The sequence below is a fragment of the Tursiops truncatus genome, chromosome 2 (assembly GCF_011762595.2).
Source record: "Tursiops truncatus isolate mTurTru1 chromosome 2, mTurTru1.mat.Y, whole genome shotgun sequence".
Lineage (NCBI taxonomy): Eukaryota > Metazoa > Chordata > Mammalia > Artiodactyla > Delphinidae > Tursiops > Tursiops truncatus.
This window is the reverse complement of record NC_047035.1, coordinates 162,992,660-163,016,930: the sequence shown is the minus strand read 5'-3', so window position 1 is coordinate 163,016,930 and position 24,271 is coordinate 162,992,660. Positions and strand designations below refer to the sequence as shown.

Below are 24,271 nucleotides of genomic sequence, written 5' to 3'. Positions count from 1 at the left end.
TTTTTTTTTTGCGGTACGCGGGCCTCTCACTGTTGTGGCCTCTCCCGTTGTGGAGCACAGACTCCGGACGCGCAGGCTCAGCAGCCATGCCTCACGGCGCAGCCACTCCACAGCATGTGGGATCCTCCCAGACCGGGGCACGAACCCGTGTCCCCTGCATCGGCAGGCGGACTCTCAACCACTGCGCCACCAGGGAAGCCCTATAGTGTTTTTTTAATATATTATTTTGTATAGCGTTTTTAGTGGGTGCTCTAGGTATTATGTTATATATACATAACTTATTACAATCTACTGGTGTAAACAATTTACCATTTCAAGTGATATATAGAAACATTACCTCACTTCACATCCATTTATGTCTCCCACTTATAACTGTCTTAAATATTTTCTCTACATATATTGAATGTTATAATTTCCATTCAGCTGTCAGATATAACATAGAAAACTCAAGAGGAGGAGGAAAATCTATTGTATTTACCCATATTTTTACTCTTGTTCTTTCTCCTTCCAGCTATTTTAAGATTTTTTTCTTTTATGATTTCCTTTCTGTTCAGATAACTAGCCATTATTATCAGATAGGTCTGCTGGTAACAGATTCTCTTAGTTTTCCTTCGTCTGCAGAGGTCTTGGCTTCCCCTTTATTCCTGAAGGATATTTTCACTGAATATGGAATTTTGAGTTGACAGTTGTTTGCATTTTGCACTTGAAAAATGTGCCAAATTGTTAGCATACTTCTCAGTTCTGGTATTTCTATTTGGTTCTTCTGTATATCTTCTGTTTCTTTGCTGTTGACTTTTTATTTCTTCCTCTGTTTTAAGAATGTGTACTATTGCTTGTCAGACCATTTTTATATGCTGTGTTAAAATCCTAGGCGGATAATTTGGATGTCTCTTTCATCTGTTGGCATCTATTGATTATCTTTTTCATTCAAATAGAGATATTCTTGGTTCTTGGTATGATGAGTGACTTTTTTTTTATTAAAACTTGGACATTTCAGGTATTACAAGACTCTGGATCTTATTTAAATCCTCTATTTTACCTGGTGTTCTCTAACAAAGCCTAGCAGTGGAAAGGGGAGGGCTGCTGCCCTGTTACAGTCAGGTAGGAGTGGAATTCCAGGTTCCCTTCATGACATGTATTACAGCTGAGGGGGAGGCTGGTTGTGAATCCTTTCAGGGTTGGGTGGGTGTGGGTGCTCTTGCTTGCCAGTAGGTCTCCACTTACCCCAGCCTTACTGCTCGCCACCTGGCCTCCTCTGACATTGTGGGGGGCAGGGGTGCCTCAGCTGGACAGTTGTGAAAGCCCTGATTGCCCTCTAGGCTTCCTCTGAAACCACCCTGGCAGGGAGGAGGAGGGACACCTCATTATTCCAAATCTACTATCCCTGGGTAGATTTGGAAACCCAGACTACCAACTTAGTGTCTGCTGTTCCCACATGGGAAGGGGGATCCACATCACCTCTCAGCAGACATGAAAGCTTGGCTTCTTACACAGCCTTCTCCCACATCACCCTGAGGTTGGGGTGCCTCATTACAGCCTCACTATGGCGGAAGTCTAGGCTTCCCACTAGCCTTCGCTGGCATGGGGGTGGGGTGTGGCCATAGTTTTTTCTGTGTTGTTTGCCTGAAGTAGATCGGTTATTATCTAAAAGTTTATCTTGATATGCTGCTGCTTTTCTGGTCCTTTTGGCTGGAAAGAGAAAGCTTTTTAAATTTTTTAATATTACCATTATTATTTCTGTGCCTTTCAGTGTTTTTAGGCTGCAAGCTTCCCTGGGACCAAGTCTGGGATATATGAGGCTGTAAGAAACCCAGGGAAGTTACCACCTTGGTGCTCATTGGGTCCTACCATTCCTAGTTGGTCTGTCTTCTCTCCAACATTCAGATTATTCTTCTGTTTGTTTCATATATAACATTTAGAATTTTTAGTTTTTCTTAGTGAGAGGACTATGAAAAAGTACTTCTTCATTTTTCCAGGAGTGGAAGTTTTGTATTATTTTTTTAAGTGATTTTTTTAAATGCATATTTTAAAAGATTCAGATACTTGCAATTGTGATCAACACCCCAGAAATAAACCAAATTTATTTGCTTCCTTTTTATAACTGATTCTCTATAAGCAACCAAAACTACATTCTAGTTTATGTGTATTTTCCCTTAGCAATAATTTGTTGCTCAAAATAAAGAAATTGTGAAAAATTGAGTAATATGACCAACTTCATAAGGAATCTTTTTTTTTTTAAATTTGGCTGCATTGGGTCTTCATTGCTGCACGTGGGCTTTCTCCGGTTGCAGCGAGCAGGGCTGTTCTTCATTGCAGCGCGGGCTTCCCATCGTGGTGGCTTCTCTTGTTGTGGAGCATGGGCTGTAGGTGCACGGGCTTCAGTAGTTGTGGCGCACGGGCTTAGTTGCTCCGCGGCATGTGGGATCTTCGCGGACCAGGGCTCAAACCCGTATCCCCTGCATTGGCAGGCGGATTCTTAACCACTGCGCCACCAGGGAAGTCCCCATAAGGAGTCATTTATACGGTTTCTTCCTCTTTTCTGAAAAACAATTTTGAAAAACAAGAAAACCTGGCCTCCTATTTGGGCTCATATTGTACTCTGGTGACACTATGTTTTTATACTTTTAAATTAGACTCATATATCATTTAAGTTACTAATTTCCTATTTTGGTATTAGGGTGTTTTGTTTTTTTTTAAAGTCACCATTTCAAAAGCCTGGATGTATAAAGGTACTGAAGCAGTAGAGGATAAAATATGGTATTAGATACCATGTAATTTCTAGAAAGGTAACAGCCTTGTTAAGTAGAACTGTTCCCATAACACTGTATTCTTTTTTTTTTTTTTTTTTTTTTTTTTTTTTTTTTCGGTACGCGGGCCTCTCACTGCTGTGGCCTCTCCCGCTGCGGAGCAACAGGCTCCGGACGTGCAGGCTCAGCGGCCATGGCTCACGGGCGCAGCTGCTCCGCGGCATGTGGGATCCTCCCGGACCGGGGCACGAACCCATGTCCCATGCACCGGCAGGTGGACTCTCAACCACTGCGCCACCAGGGAAGCCCAACCCTGTATTCTTAATGCACATTATTTTTGGCCATTTTTCTCTATTGGGCTGCCTATCCTTTTGTCAGTTTATAAGATCTCTTTATGTATTCTGTATATCAGGGCTTCTGTTTGTACTCTGAATTGTAGATGATCTTTCCAAATCTGTTATTTCTCTCTTGATTTGTTTATTCTGTCTTTTATCTTTTTTTTTTATATAGCATTTGGGTTTTCAGTCTTAGTTAAGATTTTGTCTTCCTTTAAATAGTACAGGTAGTATTTTAGATTTCTTTTTGCAAGATTTTTATTGTTTTGGTTTTTAAAGTCAAGTCTCTTATCCAACTGGGATTTATTTTGGTATATATTGTAAGGTTGTGTCCAATTTTCTTTCAAATGGGTATTCATTTGTGACAGCATCATTTAATAAATCCTTTTCCCACTGAACTGAAACATTTATGAATTCTCTGTTCTATTCTAGGAATTTGTCTCTTCATATGCCAATATCATATTAATTTTATTACGTTAGTATTATAACAGATACATAGAGGATGGAGAAGATATGGTTATAAGGATGGATGAGTTTGACAGTAGTAATCAAGAGTGAAGTTGCTTCTCAGTGTTAACTTCTAATCAGAAAGGGATTTAATGGAGAGGCCAATTGATAAATTGATAAGTATCTATTGATAACTACCCTTGATGTTGCCAGGTTATATTTTGCATTTGTAAAATATTGAAAAGATGAATGTATACCATTAAGAGCTAATTTTCTGCCAAGTAGTATGTTAGGGGATATATAATTCTCCTCACATCAACTTTATGAGGTTAGATGTAGCTCCCTTTTACAGAAGAGAAAATGGACACTTGTTCTAAGGGTTAAGTTACTTGCCCAGTATTGTGCAACTATTAGATAGTAAAGGTAGGATTAAAACACTAATGACCAGGCTCTTTTCACTATGCCATAATGAAATGTTTCATGAACAGTACTTTGAACACTAAAGATGTATACAAATTGATATGATGGTTATATCATAATCTTCTATCATTAGCACCCGTGAGTTTTATTTTAAAACAATGCAGTGGATAGGGCACAATAAAACTTTACAGCTAACTATTTATAGCAAAGCAATTCTATTTTGATGAAAGAACAATATATATTTATGTGTTCTTTCAAGAATGGTCTATGAATAAAATGTTAGAAGCTATTATGTTATTGATTGGTTCTTTTAAACATTTTTTTTTTAGAGCAGAAGAAAGTTAAAGTAAAAAAACCAAAACCTGAATTTCCTGTATATACACCTTTAGAAAGTACATATATTCAATCTTATGATCATGGAACTTCTATAGAAGAAATTGAGGAACAAATGGATGATTGGCTGGAAAATAGAAACAGAGCACAGAAAAAACAGGTAAATTTTTAAAATTTTGTTTTGAGTAAAATACATACTGAAAAGTACATAAAATATAGATGTACAGCTCAGTAAACTGTCACATGGTAAATCAAGTTACCATTGCCAAGATCAAGAAATAGAACATTGCCAGTGTCCAGAAGCCACACTCATGCTTCATCCTGGTCACTACCTTTCTTTTCTTCTACAAAGATAATGATCATCCTGACTTCTAACCATAGATTAGTTTTTCCAGCTGTTTGAAGTTTATAACTGGAATCGTCCTGTCTTAGTCCATTCAGGCTGCTGTAACAAAAATATAATAGACTGGGTGGTTTAAACAACAAACATTTATTTCTCACAGTTCTGAAGACTGGGAAGTTCAAGATCAAGATGCCGGCAGATTCGGTGTCTGGTGAGGGCCCTCTTCCTATTCATAGACAGCAGTCTTCTTGCTGTGTCCTCACATGGTGGAAGAGGTGAGAGAGCTCTCTGGGGTCTCTTTCATAAGGGCACTAATCCCATTCATGAGGGCTCCACCCTCATGACCTAAGGAACCCCCAAAGGCCCCACCCGCTACTGCCATCACATTGGGGGTTAGGATCGCAACATATGGATGGGGGGACGGACACAGACATTCAGTCCATAACACATTCCATATGTACTATTTTGCATCTGCTTTCCTCTATTCATATAGTATTTGTGATAGTTATTCATTGTTGTGTGTAGTGGTAATTTGTTCATTTTCATTGCTGTATAATCCATTTAGAAATATAGCACAATTTATTTTTGTTGGAGATTGATGTTTCCAGTTTTTGACTATAATGAGTAAGTTTCCTTTGCACACTATTGTACTTTCAGTACACGTATGTGTAAATTTCTATTTTTGGAGTTAAGTTGCAGGGTCAGCTTTAGTAAATAATTCTGAATAATAATTCAGAAAATATTATTATTATTATTATTATTAATTATATATATAATTATATATAAATATATAATTATATATTATTATATTTATATTAATATATTAATATATATTAATAATATAATATATATTAATATATTACATATATTTTATTATATATATTATAAATAATATATATTATTTATAATATATATTATATATATTTATATATTATATATAATTATAATTATAATATATAATTATATATAATATAATATATATTTTTATATATTATATGTAATTATAAATAATATATTATATTATATATATAAATATATATAATTATATATTATTTTATTAATAAAATAATAATAATTCAGTAAATAATTCTGAATTTTTTTTTCAATGTTTGTATCAATTTATAGCTCAGCAACAGGATCTGAAAACTTCAATTACTTTACATCCTTGCCAACACTGGGTCAAGTCTTTTATGTTTTTAACCCTAGAGTTAGGTGTGTAGTCATATTTAATTATGGTTTAATTTGTATAACCTTTGATGAATAAGTTTAAACACTTTTTCTTATGTTTATTGGACACTGATACTCTCCTATGTGAAATGCCTTTTCAAGTCTTTTTTTATTATTGGGTTGCCTTTGTTTTTTCTTACTGATTTGTAAAGAGGTTTTTAGTGTATTTCAGAAGTGAATCTTTGCACATTTTCTCCCACTTTGGCTTGCCTTTTCATTCTCTTAATGGTGTCTTGATGACCAGGGTTATTAATTTTAGTCATCAGTCTTTTCCTTTCCTTTATTTGATGTTTGTGTTGTGTTTAAGAAATCTTTTCCCACTTTGCAGTCGTAAAGATATTTCCAAATTTTTCTAGAAGCTTTAGTATTCTACTTTTTACATTTAGATTCATAATCCCCTGGACTTTGTGTTTATTGTAAAGTAATGATCAAGTTTAATATTTTTTCAAAAGTTTTCCAAACCAACTGACCCAATACCAGTTAAAGAAAAGACTGCTTCCTACAGCTCTGCAAATGCCACCTTTATTATAGAACAAGTGTCCATAACCATGTGGTCTGTTTCTAGACTTTCTGCTTTGTTCCATTAATCTATTTCTCCATGCTTGTGCTGATACCACACGATCTGAATTACTGTAGCTATGTACTAGATATCTGGTATAGTAATTTTCCAACTTAGTTTTCCTCCTATAAGATTGCCACTTTACATTCACATATAAATTTTTATTTTATTTTATTTTATTTTATATTTGGCTGCGTTGGGTCTTCCTTGCTACACGTGGGCTTTCTCTAGTTGTGGTGAGTGGGGGCTACTCTTCCTGGTGGTGCGCAGGCTTCTCATTGCAGCGGCTTCTCTTGTTGCGGAGCACAGGCTCTAGGCGCGCGGGCTTCAGTAGTTGTGGCTCGTGGGCTCAGTAGTTGTGGCTCGTAGCTCTAGAGCACAGGCTCAGTAGTTGTGGCACACGTGCTTAGTTGTTCCGCGGCATGTGGGATCTTCCCAGACCAGGACTCGAACCCACGTCGCCTGGCAGGCGGATTCTTAACCACTGCGCCACCAGGGAAGCCCTTACATATAAATTTTTAAAGTAATTTGCCATTTTCCACAAATTATTCAGCTTAGATATTCAATTGGGATTACATTGAATATATAGATTAATTTTGGAAGAACTGGCATCCAGACAGTATTGACTCTACAACCCATAAATAAATCCATTCATATAGGTCTTTAAAAAATTATTTTTAATGTGTTACAGGTTTTTGTGTGTATATACTGCACGTTTAAAAAAATATTTATTCCTGGTCATTTAGTGTTTTTAGATGACATTATATATGATATTGTTTTTTTAAACTTCACTTTCCAATTATATTTGCTATATAGAAATACAATTGATTTTTGTATAATAACCTTGTGTCCTGCAACCTTGCTAAATTTATTTTATAATTTTAACAGTTTTTCTGAGTATTACACTTTTTTTTTCTTTTGTGCTAAGGATCTCTAGTACATGTAGAATAAAAGTGATATAATAAGTATCTTTGTTTCATTTGCAATCTCAAAAAAGCTTTCTTTATTAAAAGTTTTATTTCATTATTAAAATTATATATTCTTTTATTTAACTGTTAAATGTGATATATGCTGTAGGCTTTCTGTAGCATTTTTTACTGAGACGCACGTCACATAACATAAAATTCACCATTTAAAAGTGCACACAGTTCAGTGGTTGTCGTCTATTCACTATGTTGTGCAACCATCACCACTATCTAATTCAAGATTTTCATCACACCAAAAAAATAAAGAAATAACCCTCTACCTGTTAGCAGTTAGCTCCAATTCTCCTCTCTCCCCTTCCCTGGCAACTGCTAATCTATTTTCTGTCTATGGATTTGCCTGTTCTAGACATTTCACATAATTGGTATCATACAGTATGTGGCCTTTTTTTTCTTTTCAGTATGTGGCCTTTTGTGTTTTGCTTGGCATAAAGTATTCAGGGTTGTGTTATTTAACAGTACTTCATTTCTTCTTATGGCTAAATAATATTCCATCATGGATATATCACATACTGTTTATCCATTCTTCAGCTAATGGATATTTAGTTTGATTCCACTTTGGGGCTATGATAAAAATGCTGTGAACATTCACATACAGGTCTTTATTCAGACATATATTTTGTGGTTTCTCTAGGGATTACATTAACATCTTAATTTATAACAATCTAGTTAGGATTAATGCCAACTTAGTTTCAGTAGTGTTAAACTTTCCGCCATATAATGTGTTATTGCCACAGATTAAATCTGTATATATTGTGTGCCTGTCAACTTAGATTTATAACTATTGCTTTATGCAGTTGTCTTTTAGTGAGATTAAAAATGAATTACAAACAAAAATTACATTTATGCTCTTTTGTATATTTACCTGTATAAATACAAAAACACCTATCCTGGTGTTTATTTCTTCATATGCCATTGAGTAACTGTCTAATGTCCCTTCATTTCATTCTGAAGGAGTCCCTTTAAGCACTTGTAGGGCCAGACTGCTAGCAACAAACTCTCTCACATTTTGTTTATCTGGGAATGTCAAAATTTTTCCTTCATTTTTGACGGATAGTTTTGCCAGATAAATAATTTTGGTTTGACTGTTCTTTTCTTTCAGCACTTTGAGTACATCACCCCACTACCTTCTACCTTCTGGTTTCTGATTAGAAATCAGATGTTAATCTTATTGATGATCGCTTTTACATGATGAGTTACTTGTCCTTTCCTGTTTTGAAGATTCTTTCTTTGTCTTTAGCTTTTGATCAGTTTGATTGTGATGTATGTAGATGTGGATTCCTGTGAGTTTATCCTTTTGGAGTTCATTGAGCTTCAAATTTTAGAAGTTTTGACCATTATTCTTCAAATATTCTCTCTTTCTCTCTCACCCCCCTTCCCCTTCCTCCTTTCACCTTTCTGTTACTCGTATTAAGCATATGTTGATATGTTTAATGGTATCCCACAGGCCTCTGAGGCTTTGCTTATTTTTCTTAATTCTCTTTTCTTTCTGTTCTTCAGACCAGATAATCTCAGTGGGCTTATTTGTCAGTTTGCTGATTCTTTTTCTGCCTGTTCAAACCTGCTGTTGAGCCCCTCTAGTGAATTCTTAATTTGTTATTGCACTTTTCACCCTCAGAATTTCTGTTTTATTCCTTTTAATAATTTCTACATATTTATTGATTTATTCTCAACTAGGTGACACATTGTTCTCATACTTTCCCTTTAGTTTTTTGGGCATGGTTTCCTTTAGCTTGTTGAATATTTAAAATAGCTGATTTACTCTTTTTTTTTTTTTTTTTTTTTTTTTTTGCGGTACGCGAGCCTCTCACTGTTGTGGCCTCTCCTGCTGCGGAGCACAGGCTCCAGACGCGCAGGCCCAGCGGCCATGGCTCACGGGCCCAGCCACTCCACGGCATGTGGGATCCTCCCGGACCGGGGCACGAACCCATGTCCCCTGCACCAGCAGGCGGACTCTCAACCACTGCGCCACCAGGGAAGCCCTAAAATAGCTGATTTAAAGCCTTTGCCTAGAAATTCCAGTGTCTGGTCTTCCTCAGGCACAGTTTCTATTTATTTTTTCCTTTGTTTGGGCCATACTATATTGTTTCTTTGCAGGTATGGCAGTTATCGTTGTTCCTGTTGAAGACTGGGTATTGTGACAGTTATTAGTTGCAACTCTGAAAAAATCAGATTCTCTCCCCTTTCCAGGATTTATTGTTATGTTTGGCTTATTGTAGTTGTTGTTTGTTTGTTTACAGACTTTTCTGTACTAATTCTACAAACTCTGCTTGTTTTGTGTAGCCACTGAAGTCTCTATTCAGTTAACTTAGTGATCAGCTAATAATTGGACAGAGATTTCCTTGAATGCCTGTAGCCAAAATTTCTTCCAGTCTTTGCCATGGGCTCTGTGTATGTGTTGGGGCTCAGCTTCCACACCCAGTCAGGCAGTTGACAATTCTGCCTTAGCTTTTACTTTCTGCTTCCAGAGAGCCTCAAGAGCAACAGCAGGTGAGAACTTAAGTCCTTCTCAGGTCTTTTCTGACCATGCTCACAGCCTTGAGCATGCACGTGGCCTAGATTCTCAGAGCATCTTATTCCTCAGCCTTTCTTCTCAAGCTTTTTGGTTAATCTGTTGTTTGCCCAGCTTTTTTCTGTTGCTTCAGGAAGCAGTGGCTAAGATACTAGACAGTAACCATTTTCCCAAAATGCCCCCAGGGAAGAGCTTTTAGCATTAGGCCAGTTTTCAGTTAAGCAAAATAAAGACAAGCCTTTTGATCTTCCAAGGAGCCACGAAACAGATCAAAACAAATGATTACAGTTCCTTGAAAATTAGTTCATTCTGCTCCCTCTACAATCAAGAATATGGTTGTTATTTTCATAGGTAGTGCTGAGCTGTGGAACAGGGAATAAGACTGGGGTAAGTTAATGTAGCCCAGAGGTTGCTATTCTTATCAAGAATCAGCTGTCTTTCTTTAGTACATGTTACCCATAGTACTGCAAGCCTTTGATTAATTTCCAGAGTTTAGAAAAACTTGATTCTGATAGATTCTGACCTTTTTTGTTGTTGCTTTTATACAGAGAGTAAGTTCCTTACTCTGCCATTTTTGTTAACGTCACACTGTGAATTTTAAAAATCAAAATTTCTTCCTAGATTTGCTAAGAATTTTTATTTATTAAAAATGAATGTTATAAAATGTTATCAAATATTTTTGTGTCCGTTATGATGATTATAGCTTTTTAACCTTTATTTTGTTAATGAGATGAATTATATAGATTGTTTTTCTAACATTAAACCACCTTGCTTTCTTAAACCCATTTGATTTGATATGATTTGATAGTACACAGAATTCTAGTGTACCTTTAACCCAGTTTTTCCCTGATAGTTATATCTTATATAACTACAATACAATTTCAAAACCAAGAAATTGACATTAAGTACAATGGCTGTGTATAGTTGTATGCCATTTTATCACACGTGTAGATTAATGTAACAACCACTGCAATAAAGATATAGAACTAGTCAAGATACAGAACACAAATACGTCACTCATGCTTCTTTATATTCACACCCATCACCTTCCCACCATCCTTAACCTCTGACAACCATTAATTTATTCTTTCTCAGGAGTTTTGTCATTTTGAGAACGTTATATAGACGGAATCATTCATTGTGTGACCTCTTGAGGTAGACATTTTTTAATGCCTTTTCATTTTTATTCCTTTCTTTTTTTTTAGTGAGATGTAATTGGCATATAACATAATAGTTTCATATTTACAACATAATGATTCGACTTTGTCTGTATTTTTTATTTATTTATTTTTGGCTGTGTTGGGTCCTTGTTGCTGTGCGCGGGCTTTCTCTAGTTGTGGGGAGAGTGGGCTACTCTTTGTTGCAGTACGCAGGGTTCTCATTGCAGTGGCTTCTCTTGTTAACGGAGCATGGGCTCTAGGCACGCGGGCTTCAGTAGTTGTGGCACACGGGCTCAGTAGTTGTGGTACGCAGGCTCTAGAGTGCAGGCTCAGTAGTTGTGGCACATGGGCTTAGTTGCTCTGCGGCACGTGGGACCAGGGCTCGAACCCATGTCCCCTGAGTTGGCAGGCGGATTCTTAACCACTGCGCCACCAGGGAAGTCCCTCAACTTTGTATGGATTGCAAAGGAATCACCACAGTAAGTATAGTTAACACCCATCACCACACATAGTTACAAAAATTTGTTTTGTGATGAGAACTTTTAAGATCTACTCTCCTAGCACCTTTCAAATATGCAGTACAGTGTTATTAAGTATAGTCACCATGCTGTACATGACATCCCCATGACTTATTTATTCGTACCCTTTCACCCATTTCATCCATCCCTCACTGCCACAGCCACACCTCTTATAAAAACCAGTCTGGGCCTTCCCTGGTGGTGCAATGGTTAGGAATCCACCTGCCAATTCAGGGTACACGGATTCCAGCCCTGGTCCAGGAAGATCCCACATGCCATGAAGCAACTAAGCCCATGCGCCACAACTACTGAGCCTGTGCTCTAGAGCCCGTGAGCCACAACTACTGAGCCCATGAGCCACAACTATGGAAGCCCGCACGCCTAGACCCCGTGCTCTGCAACAAGAGAAGCCACCGCAATGAGAAGCCCGTGCACCGCAACAAAGAGTAACCCCTGCTCACTGCAACTAGAGAAAGCCTGCGCACAGCAACGAAGACCCTACACAGCCAAAACTAAAAACAAATAAATAAGTTATAAAAAAAAAGAAAAAAAAAACAGTCTGTTCTCTTTTTTTTTGAGCTTAGTTTTCTTGGTTTTTGTTTGTTTTTGTTAAGATTCCTCTAAAAAAGTGAGATCATCTGGTATTTGTCTTTCTCTACCTGATTTATTTTACTTAGCATAATGCCCTCAAGGTCCATCCACGTTGTCACAAATGGTAAGATTTCCTTCTTTTTATGGTTGAATAATATTCCTGTGTGTGTCTGTGGATCTGTGTGTCACATTTTCTATATCAATTCATCCATCAAAGGACACTGAAGTCCTTTACATACCTTGGCTATTGTAAATAGTCTGCAACAAACATTGGGGTGCATATATCTTTTCAAATTAGTGTTTTCACTTTCTTTGGATAAATACCCAGAAGTGGAACTTCTAGATCATATGGTAGTTCTATTTTTAATACTTTGAGGAATCTCTGTACTGATTTCCATAGTGGTTGGACCAATATACATTCCCACCAACAGTGCACAAGAGTTCCCTTTTCTCCATATCCCCGCCACCACTTGTTATTTCTTGTCTTTTTGATAATTGCCATTCTAACAAGTGTGAGATGATATCTCATTTTGGTTTTGATTTGCATTTCCCTGTTGATTAGTGATGCTGAGCGTCTTTTCATGTGTTCAGTATGATGTTAGCTTTGGGCTTGTCACATACGGCCTTTACTATGTTGTGGTGCATTCCCTCTATACACACTTTGTTGAGAGTTTTTACCATAAATGAATGTTTTTGCCCAGTTTTGTCAAATGCATCTATTCAGATGATCATATGCTTAATCACCATACATCTGTGAGTTTTGCTTTCTTGTTGTAATTGATTTCTAATGTCAATACCATTGTGGTAGGAAAAGGTGCTTGATATGATTTCAATCTTCTTAAATTTAGGACTTGTTTTGTGGGCTAATTAACATCTGATCTATCCTGGAGATCCATGTGTACTTGAGAAGAATGTGTATTCTGTTGCTTTAGGATGGAATGTCCTGTATATGTCATTAATTCAGTCTGGTCTAACATGTCATTTAAGGCTAGTCTTCTTTATTGATTTTCTGTCTGGATGATCTACCCATTGATACAAGTGGAGTATTAATGTTTCCTACTATTATTGTATTGCTGTCTATTTCTCCCTTTATTCTGTTAATATTTGCTTTATAGATTTAGGTGCTCAGATTCACTTTTTTTTTTTTACTCACATTATGCCCTTAAGATACCTCCAAGTGTTTGAGTGTATCAGTAGTTTGTTTCTTTTTATCACTGAATAATAATCCATAGTGGGTTAGTTTGCATGATCTAACATGTTATGTATATAGGAGCATACAGTGCATACTCTGTTGTGAGATTTATTCATGTTTCTATAGTTTTCCCTTTTTAGTGCTGAGTAATATTCTATTGTATGGATACACTACAGTTTTTTAAGTTTATTAGTTGATAGACATTTGATTTGTTTCTAGTTTCTGGCCATTATAAATGAGTCTTCTATGAAGATTCATTGTACATGTCTTTGTATGGACTTATGCCTTCATTTCTCTTGGGTAAATACCATGCAGTAAAATGACTGGAAGGTGTGATGTGTGTATATCTAAAATATTTTAAAAGTTGCCAAAGTGTTTTCCAGAGTGGCTATTAATTTTACATTCCCACCAGCAATGTGTAAGAGTTGCAGTTGCTCCACATCTTGGCCAACCTTTGCTGTTAACACTCTTTTTACCATTCTAGTGGATGTGTAGGACTATCTCATTGTGATTCTCATTTGCAGTTCTCTAATGATTAATAATGCTGAGCATCTTTTTATCTGTTTTTCATTAGAGTATCTTTTTTATGAAGTCTCTCTTCAAATCTGTGGCCCATGCTTGTCTTATTATTGAGTTTAAAATTCTCTACATTTTTTTTTAAATTCTCTACATATTTTGAACACTTTTGTCACCTGTATGTTTTGCAGATATCTTCTCCTTGTTTATAACTTGCTTTTTTAAATATATAAATTATTTATTTATTTATTTTTGGCTGCGTTGGGTCTTCGATGCTGCGTGTGGGCTTTCTCTAGTTGTGGCGAATGGGTACTACTCTTCGTTGCGGTGCGTGGGCTTCTCATTGTGGTGGCTTTTCTTTCTGCGGAGCATGGGCTCTAGGTGCATGGGCTTCACTAGTTGTGGCACATGGGCTCAATATTTGTGGCGCATGGGCTTAGTTGCTCCATGGCATGTGGGATCTTCCTGGACCAGGGATCGAACCTGTGTCCCCTGCATTGGCAGGCAGATTCTTAACCACTGCGCCACCAGGGAAGCACCCTAACTTGCTTTTTATTTTAGTAATAGTGTCTTTTGAAGAGCAAAAGTTTTAAATTCAGATGTTCAGTTTATTAAATATTTTCTTTTATACTAAGTCCTTTTCCTGTCCTAATTAAGAAGTTTTTACCAAACCCAAAGTTACTGAGAGTTTCTCCCATGTTTCCATTTAGAAGTTTTACAATTTTAGCTCTTAAATTTAGGTCTGTGAGATTTCAAGTTAATTTTTGTATATAGTGGGAGGTAAGCATTGAGGTGCTTTTTGTTTGTTTGCTTGACATTTAGATATCCAATAGCCCCATTTGTTAAAAAAGTTATACTTTTCCTATTCAGTTGGCATGGGACCTTTGTTGAAAATAATTGACTGTATATGTGTTGGTTTATTACTGGGCTCTCTGTTCTGTTTTTTTAATCTGTATGTCTATATTTACACCAGTACAATTTGTCTTGATAATAAGCCTTGAAATCAGATAGTATAAATCCTCCAACTGTTATCTTCTTTTCAAAATTGTATTGGCTATTCTAGTTCTTTACATTTCTTTATAAAATTTAAAATCAAGTTGTCAATTTGTACAAAAGATTCTGCTGGAATTTTTATTGCAGTTGAATTGATCTGTAGATAAATTTGGGGAGGTTTCGCATCGTAACAATACTGAGTCTTTTTTTTTTTTGGCTGTCTTGGGTCTTTGTTGCTGCACACGGGCTTTCTCTAGTTGCGGCGAGCGGAGGCTACTCTTTGTTGCAGTGCGTGGGCTTCTCGTTGAGGTGGCTTCTCTTGTTGCAGAACACAGGCTCCAGAGCGCAGGCTCAGTAGTTGTGGCACACAGGCTTAGTTGCTCCACAGCATGTGGGATATTCCTGGACCAAGGCTCAAACCCATGTACCCTGCATTGGCAGGCGGATTCTTAACCACTGTGCCACCAGGGAAGTCCCAGTATTGAGTCTTTTTGTCCCAGTATTGATCCATTAACATGTATATCTCTTATTTTATTTAAGTCTTCTTTAATTTCTCTTAGGAACATATTTTGTCAAATTTATATCTAAATATTTCATATTTTATACTATTCTGAATTGTATTTTTAATTTCAGTTTCTGATATGAGTATATTGAAATACAATTAATTTTTGTATATTAGCCTTTTATCCTGTAACTTTGCTATGCTCACTTATTAGTCCTAGTAGCTTTCGTGAAGGATAGGTCTACAATTTTGTTATATTTCAATGTTTTTGTGTCCTCTTCATATCAGGTAATACTGGCCTCATAGAATGCATTGGAAGTGTTCCTTCCTCTTCTCTTTTCTACCAGCATTTGTGTGGAATTCCATCTATTTTTTTCTTAAGGTAGCTTTGGCTGTTTTTCTTTTTGAAGGGATTTGACTGTTTTATCCAGGTTGTTGAATATACTGGAATAAGTTGTTTATAATATTCCCTTATTATCATTTTAATATCTGTAGTGATGTCTCTTTCATTTCTGATATTGGTAATTTGTGTCTTCTTTTCATTTTTTTTTTTTAAAGAGAACGAGGAGGGGGAAGAAGGAAATACAGGGTGTTGGGGACTGCAGTTTTTTAAAATTTTTATTTATTTATTTATTTTTGGGTCTTTGTTTTTGTGCGTGGGCTTTCTCTAGTTGCGACGAGTGGGGGCCACTCTTCATCGCGGTGCGCGGGCCTCTCACTGTTGCGGCCTCTTGTTGCAGAGCACAAGCTCCAGGCGCGCAGGCTCAGTAGTTGTGGCTCACGGGCCTGGCTGCTCTGCGGCATGTGGGATCTTCCCAGACCAGGGCTCGAACCCGTGTCCCTTGCATTGGCAGGCAGACTCAACCACTGTGCCACCAGGCAAGCCCCGTGTCAGATTCTGTTTTATTTTTGGTCAGGGTCTCTAGAAATACATCCGTTTTACTGATTTTCTTTAGAAATCAGCTTTTGGTTTCATTGATTTTCCTCTGTTGTTTTTTAGTCTTGTGTTCATTGATTTACGCTATTAATTTTTTCCTGTCTCCTACTTATTTGGGGTTTAATTTGCTCTTTTTCTAGTTTCTTAAGGTGGATGTTTAGGTCATTGATTTGAGAACTTCCTTCTTTTCTAAGTATTAATGCTGTAAGTTTTTTCTGAACACTGAATTATTTAAATGTAGAGCTTTATATTTGGTATTTTTAATATTTATACATTTGTATTTTAGCTGTATCCCACAAATTTTGATATTATGTATTCATTTTCATTCAGTTTGAAACAGTCTAATTTTCCTTGTGATTTCCTCTTCAACTCATGTTTATTTTCCTAAAAGATAGGTATTTCCAGATATCTTTCTGTTACTGCCTTCTGTTGCATATAGTTTTTTTATTATTTAAGTTTACCATTTTAGGTTTTTGGGATGAGCATTTAATTCATCTATATTTAGTATAATTAGTGATATTTTGGGGTTCAAATTTATCATCTTAGTATTTGCTTTCTATTTGTCCCTCTTTATCTGTTTCCTCTCTTGCTTTCTTTTGGATTAATTTTAAATTTCCATTTCTCCCTTCTATAAACTTGATGTCATTATACACTCTTTTAGTCTTCCTTTTGTGGATAATATGTAGTATTCAATATGCCTCTTATTATAGTCTTGCATGAGTTTCTGTTGCTACTCCCCAGACAATAAAATGACCTTTGACCCTTTACTTCATCTATTTTGTGGTGTATTTTGTGTGTTATTTGTTGAGCTGTGTCCCCCTAAAATTTATATGTTAAAGCCCTAACTCCCAGTACCTGAGAAAGTGACATTTGTAAATAAGGTCATTGCATATGTAAGTAGTTAAAATGAAGTCATACAGGAGTTTTTTGTGTGTAGAACTGTGTGATGATACAGCATTTCATTTCCTGGATTCCTTTGTTTCAAAGCCTGTATTCTTTTCTCATTAGAATTTTTGCCTATGGTTTCTTTGGTTGAACTGACCGTAGAAATGTGCACACCTTATACTCTCAGTAGATATTTGTTAAATTGATCAAGTGTCCAGAGTAATTTATCATGGTGACTTCTGCTGAGAGACCATAATAATGGGGGGAGTGGGAGACAAAATACTGGATTCTTAAGATTTGAAGACCTAAGTTCTAGTTTTAGCATCACTGTTTATTACCTATATGATCCGGGTTTTTGTTTTCTTATTACTTAACACCATACAAAGAGTGTGAAATTATCTGATCTTTCTACCTTAGAGATAAAAGTATATATGTTAAAACATTTTGTAAACTGAGAAACCCTAAACCAAAATGTTCCTTTTATTCTAGACTTCTTTGGGATCTTCCTGTCATTTTCAAAGTTTTCATCTACATTAAAATTTTTCTTTTGTCCTTTTATTAGTAGAAACCAAATGAAGAGAAATATATGTCCCAGTTGACCTCTCTGTTGTTTGTATTAAGAAGTTGACTTTGTTCAAGAGCTTCTCCAATAATCTCCCTAACTCGTTTTTGTTTTGTCCAGTATATATTTGGAAAGGTTTTAAGTACCATGTTTGTAAGCTCTCACAAAATATTGCTGTAAAATGATGTAATGGAGAGATGAACTTCTAGGAATGGTTACCCTGGGCATATGACATGGTGGCAAATGACCGTAGACAGAGGCTATACCTCTGTATAGCTCATATAGACAAATTGCATAAGGAAAATACCATAGCAGAAAGCTAGCTGTTGACTTTACTGATAATTCCATGTCAAATAGGGGAAATACAAATTTTTATCATTATCATCATCATTCTTGACATCTTGTGTCAGATATTGTCCTATGTCCTACTGAACATTGAGTTGCTCATTTAACTCTCACAACCCTGGTAACATTTTTTCCATTTTGCAAGGGGTGTTTGATTATCAGGGGCACTGTGCAATATTTAGTTCATTCGTATGCAATTGTTGTTATTTAGGGTAAAAACATTCAAATATCAGGAATTTTACATGGCTCAACCAGTGTAAGTATATTAGGCATGAATCCATCTATGGAATTTCTTAAGCTCTTGAAAGGGTCAAACCCAGGTGATTTCTCCCAGAATTTGCCACAGCTTTCATTAGTGGCAGTGCCTGTAGCACTTTAAAGCAATAAGTAAAAGATGGCAAATATCCAAATAGTAGGAATATTAGATAAAAAGTGAAATACGAAAAGTTATTTCTGATTATAATTGCCCAACATTATAAGTTAAGTTGGTGATAGTAATTTTTTTTTTCATTTTTGAAACAATGTAGTTAAGTATTTTAAGTCCAATGAGCAGATGTCAAACATTTTTTGTGCGAAAACAATCCATGTATATGATTAATAAAAGTGAGGTTTTAATGAGTCATTGGTAAGTCAAACAAAATAATTTTCCACCATAAATACTATAACAAATAAACTCTTCTAAAATAAAATAGTTTCTTCTTTTTCCCTCCTGTGACCTAGTGGTAATGTTCTGCAGTGTTTTATGTAGGAGACTTGGATTTCATTCCTGTTCTCGTTATCTCTCTCCCTGGGGCTGCAATGAATAAAATAAGAAATAAAATCACTATCCTGCATCCTTATTGCCATAGGCTGTACCCATGTCAGATTTCATAAACTAAGCTAGATGGGGCCTGATTAGTATTGGGATGGAAGACCTCAGAACAAAGTCTGTGGAACACACATCTTCCATACAGCCAGTATTTCATCTTCCTTGAACCCTTGTCTTGCAGTCATTATTGCACTTTACTCTTTGATTGATTTACTTGCTGTAGGAAAAAAGAAAAGAAAAGGTCTTTAAAGTAAATGCATTTCTAGTAATTTAAATCAATGAATTTATTTATTTTCCCTTTTCAAACTTGAAAGACTATTTAGTTTGAAAGGTGTTTGGATATATTCTTGAAAAGACAGTATTCCAACCAGCAATGTGTTTTATTGTCTAAAAATTTACTATCTCAGGGACTTCTCATTTTATTTATCTCTGTAAAGTGTTCTTTGTTTCTGTTTGTTTTGAGAGATAGTGTTGCCCTTGTTTTATAAAAAATATACAACACATGAACTTATTTTTTAAAACATATAATGTAATTATGTGAAGATTCAAAACTTAGAATTGTTTTCTTGTTCCCTTTAAAACTTAGATTATCTACATACTCTGTAACTTTAAATTTTAATTTAAAAAAACCTCGAATATCAGTAATTTAAATCAGTTAGATCTTTGTGTAGGTGTATATATAAAATATAATGCGTATAATTCAGTTAAAAATGCACTTGTGTTTTAACGATGAATAGACCCAATCTACCTATACCTGTTCCTCCCAAAACACACACAAACACACCTTGCATAATTACAGGTGGTACACATGCATGCATATGCACACACACACTCAAACATTGGCGTACCTAAGTTCTCTAACACACTGGTTTTCTTTTCTTTTCTCTTTCCACCTCCCTCCCTCCCTCCCTCCCTCCCTCCCTTCCTAGTGACATTTTACACATAACCCCAATATATGAAAGACAGCTACAAATGGCTGAGCTTCTCTGGTTAATGTCAGAATGAGGGAGGCTAGGGTCCCATCCGTATGGCCTCTTCCTCACCCCATGAGGCAAGGCATCTTGGAAAAACCCTGAAGTTCCAAGAAACATGGCTGCCCTCCTCAGTTTCACACTATTCCATATACACAAAAACTTAATGCTTTGAAAGAGTTATGGTGAGTACAGAAAAGTGAGTAAACAAAAACAACAGAAACAAAATCAGATTATTGTCAGAAAAGAGATACTTGAGTAGGTGTGTGAATGTAAACAAGAGAAAGTTATTTAAGTGGAAAAGGGCATGTATCTTCATCAGGAAAACAACTTCCAGAATGCTGTTCCTATTTAAAAATGTTGATGGTAACACTTAGAGCTGTGAGCATGGGCCTGTGAAGTATTCATCAATGACTCTTGGTGGTTTCTTATTCTGCCCTTATGCCACATCCTCTTCATTTCCGTTTAGAATGACTCCAAACCAAAATTAAACCCCCAAAGTCATAGCAGTCATATTTTTCTATAAAATAAAAAATCATTTATTTATATTCTGGAGTATTCCAGGATTGATCTAATTTATATTTTAGTAGCATTTAAGAGAATATTCCCTATTTGTCATCAATGATTTTTCAGGAAGTAGTTTTTTAAGTATTTCACAGTGTTACTGCTTTTAAACCAGCCATCCTTATACATATTTTTAGAATACCCCATGGTACTGGTAGGTAGGTGAATTTTTTAAAATTGATTCTTTGGAGGGAAAAAAGAAGCCTCAATTTGTAGCATTTGCCAATTTTACTGGTAATTTACTCTCATCATGGCTGATTTGAAATTATCAACATGAAGTCACTGAAAGTGGAGTTGGGAAAAGATGTGGAGCAGTAGTTTACCATTCTGTAATATTTCCATCATGTAGATACACTAGATGTGAATATCCTCAAAGGATACATAATAATAAAATGTAAAAGAGGAAGCAATGAATTTTGACTATTACCTTTTTTAGTATAATTTAATTAAAAGTTTATATAATCTAATTTTTAATAATGGGTACGTTTAATAACTGGCTCACACAGTTCCTGAAACTTTGGCAATTGGCTCTCATGAGCTGGTGTAAGTGGGCTCCAGCACACCACTGTCCTTGGGAAAACTCCATTTCTTTACCTTTTACTGTATGTTTGATTCAGCCATCCGTCATCTGTTTCCAAGATTCACTACAGTTATGCAAATTATTTGACTATTGGTATTTAGGGGATACATAGAGGATATAAATATCAGCCTGTTTTCTTTCTTCTTTTTATCAGTTTGTCTCTATTATTAAGGCACCTACTATATTATCCTGAAGTCATTTAATATCTTACCTTCCTGTTACTTGCCTAGCAAGATGACTTTAAACCATTCAAAATTATTATCTTTCCCATGTCTTAACAACAGAACCAAAAGAAGCGATCCCTAAGTACATTGGAGTATTGGTGAGATTTTTTTGTTGCTAGACCGTCACCTACCTAAAACTGCCTAGAGAGATCTGTTTTATTTGTAAGAACAAGGTTTTCATTTTAAAAGCTTTTTAATGTAATTAGTTTGATAACAGCTGAAGTCTCCGGTGAAAGGTCCCAGTCTGTTACCCAGCAGTTAACTGTTTGTGTTCATCGTTGATAATAGCAGCTTGCCACTGAATATTTTCATCATTCATTAGTTTACCCTTTAATAAAATTGTTTTACATACATTTTCTAAAGTGTATTATATTTTCAAAATAATTTGGCCATGGCCATATTAGATCTAGAATATCTGCCTTTTCCAAAAGATAAATTTGAACTTTGCATGTTAGAAAATCTTATATTTTGCTGAATTAGCCCTTTGTATTAAAGCTGTTTCTCACTTAAGTAAAGCTTCAGGAAGAAAAGGAAAACTCTTTTTAAACATTGTCTCTGACTATTATAGACTGGATAGCAGAAAAGACATCCCAATGAATGATTTACTATATGGTGCTGTTAAAAGTGCATTTCATGGTTTTCTTGATCATCAAGACAGAAAATGGCCAGTATATTTGAGAGCACGAAAAACTGAGATATTTATGTGTCTGGTAGTCTTATTTTATTAAAATCCTGTTTTAAGTCTACTAAAATCACTTTCAACAAATATTAAACACCTATATTTTATAAGATTCTTTTAGAGGTAACTTGTTTGATAACACTAGAGTACAAAAGATGTCAAATCTCTCAGTTTTTCCAAAGAAATTTCTGACTTTAAGCCCTCCCCCATCAGGGTCTGTGAGAAGCCCACTGTTAGTCATTCTTTGGGCCCTGGCCCCTTTCCCAGTTGTCTCTCCAAAAAGAAGTCACTCGGTCTGAGATTACTGCTTTGTTGATTATCTGAGAATGCCCTCTAATTTCTTCTGAAGTGAGCCCCCTTTGCTTGTCCTCCTGGTTTGGCCAGTGTGGTGTCTGTAGTCTCTGATACAGCAAGAGGCCCACTGGCAACTGCTCTCCTCATGCCAAGCTAACCAGGGGCCTCGCCACCGCTCTCAAGCTTGCCTCCAAGTGCAAGTATGTCATCATATCCTGTTACCAATTTTAGGGACTCTTCTGTCCCCCCAGTTGTCTTGCCCTTTTCTTCAACGCTTCCATTTGCACTCAGATTTTCTTTTCCACCCTCATCTCTTCACACACAATTGGAGCCTAATGGCTTCGGTATGCACTGGATAGTCCTGAACTAGGACACGTTTCTTTTAAGCAGTAAAAAGTAAACAATACAGCAGGTTTTTAGATCCTGCTGTATTAAATTCTTAGTAACTCATTTTGTTATAGAAGTTTTCTCTGAGTGGGAAAAAAGAATGAATAGCACAGTCTTCAGTTTTACAGACTAAGATAAAATGAAAGCACACCATAAGAAACTACTTTTGTGTGGACTGAAATATGTACACCAGATTTATATATCTGTTTGTGTATATCACATTCATGCATATATTCAAGTACATACATGAGTAGACAACAAAGAATACTATGAGAATTAAATGAAACATGTAAAAGTGGCAGACACATCATAGCCCTTCAATAAAATTAATCTTAATTAGATAATTTTCTAAAAGAATTAGTGGTTTTATGGTTCAGGTGGGTGATTACCAGCATGTGTTATTCTACCAATATTCTCTAACACTGTCTTTAGTTTCATAATGTCTTAAGACTTTTTCCTAGATAGCTGAGAAACTTTTTTTTAAACGGTCATTTATTTTGTGATGGCTATTTGACTTTAACTTTTATTTATAAATTTGTTTTCTTCTTAGAAACTTTCTACAGTGGCAACAGTTTACAGTCAATTTGAAGAATGCTAAGATAATTGATAAGTCTTTAAAGTGTGTCTTTTGTTAAGCCCAGCTACCTTATAATTAATGACTGCTACCACACCACCTGCTCTCTTCTGCCTTGAGTCTTATCACATCGATGTTGCTTTGAAATCTGAGAATCCTTTCCACTTCCTGACAACTAATATGCTACTAGTTTTAGTCCGACATCATATTACTGATTAGCTGAATACTATTTCCTGGTTTTCTTTCCCTGTATCTCTAAATAAACCACTTTTGTCTTAGGATTATGATGTTATAGAAAAAACACTTAAATTAGATTTTTTTTTTTTGGCAGAGGGAAGGAGATCATAGAGAAGGTGAATCATAGTATACTAAATGCTTTCTAAAAGGAAAATTTTGATAATAATTAAAATATAATTAGGTATACCTATGGAGAGAGAGTTTTTAAAAATCCACATTTGTTTCTCATCTTCCTTTTATAATGTAAGGGGTTTTTTCTGTATACTGTAGTATAGAATTTAGTTTTTGTGCTTTGTATTGTTTCCCTTGCATCCAGTCTTATTAATAATATAAGTACGTATTTTTAGGAATAAGCTGAGATATAATTCTTATATTATAATTACCTGGGCACTTATATTGTTCCTCTCCTCCACTATAAACCACCTGATGGTTGTGCTCATACCCTTGTAATTTTATATCCCCTGTAGTGTCTATAGGGTAAATATTAATTGAATTCACTTGTTGAATTAAACTGATCCCACTAATTTATTTCACTCCATCACTCAATACCATTACATGTTCTTATCCTTTGTGTGTTTATCTTTCAAAAGATAACCTTACTTCCATGAGATTAAAGTTCCTGGGAGTATCTCACTATATTTGCCACTAGGAGTCACAGGGATAGGGCCAATTTATTTTGATACTGGATTAGATTCAACTTTCTGGACCAGAAGAGCAGTTTTCCAGTGTCGTTCTTTTAAGAAGAGATAACTCTGATACAACAATATGGTTAGTATTGAGAAAATAATAACTTCCTCTGCCTGAGTAAAATGCCCACAAGGCCAGAGTGTGTTCCCGATGGCTAAT

General features: G+C 35.8%; 1 protein-coding gene across 3 annotated transcripts in view; it reads left to right on the top strand.

The window, feature by feature from the left end:
- Positions 1–24,271, top strand: part of DNAJC1 (DnaJ heat shock protein family (Hsp40) member C1) — a 202,022-nt gene that overhangs the window by 109,738 nt on the left and 68,013 nt on the right. For all 3 annotated transcript variants that reach the window (XM_033852435.2, XM_033852436.2, XM_073801646.1), the window contains exon 8: positions 4,279–4,442. In XM_033852435.2, the coding sequence (XP_033708326.1) occupies positions 4,279–4,442 (164 nt within the window). The remainder of the gene's footprint in view (positions 1–4,278; positions 4,443–24,271) is intronic.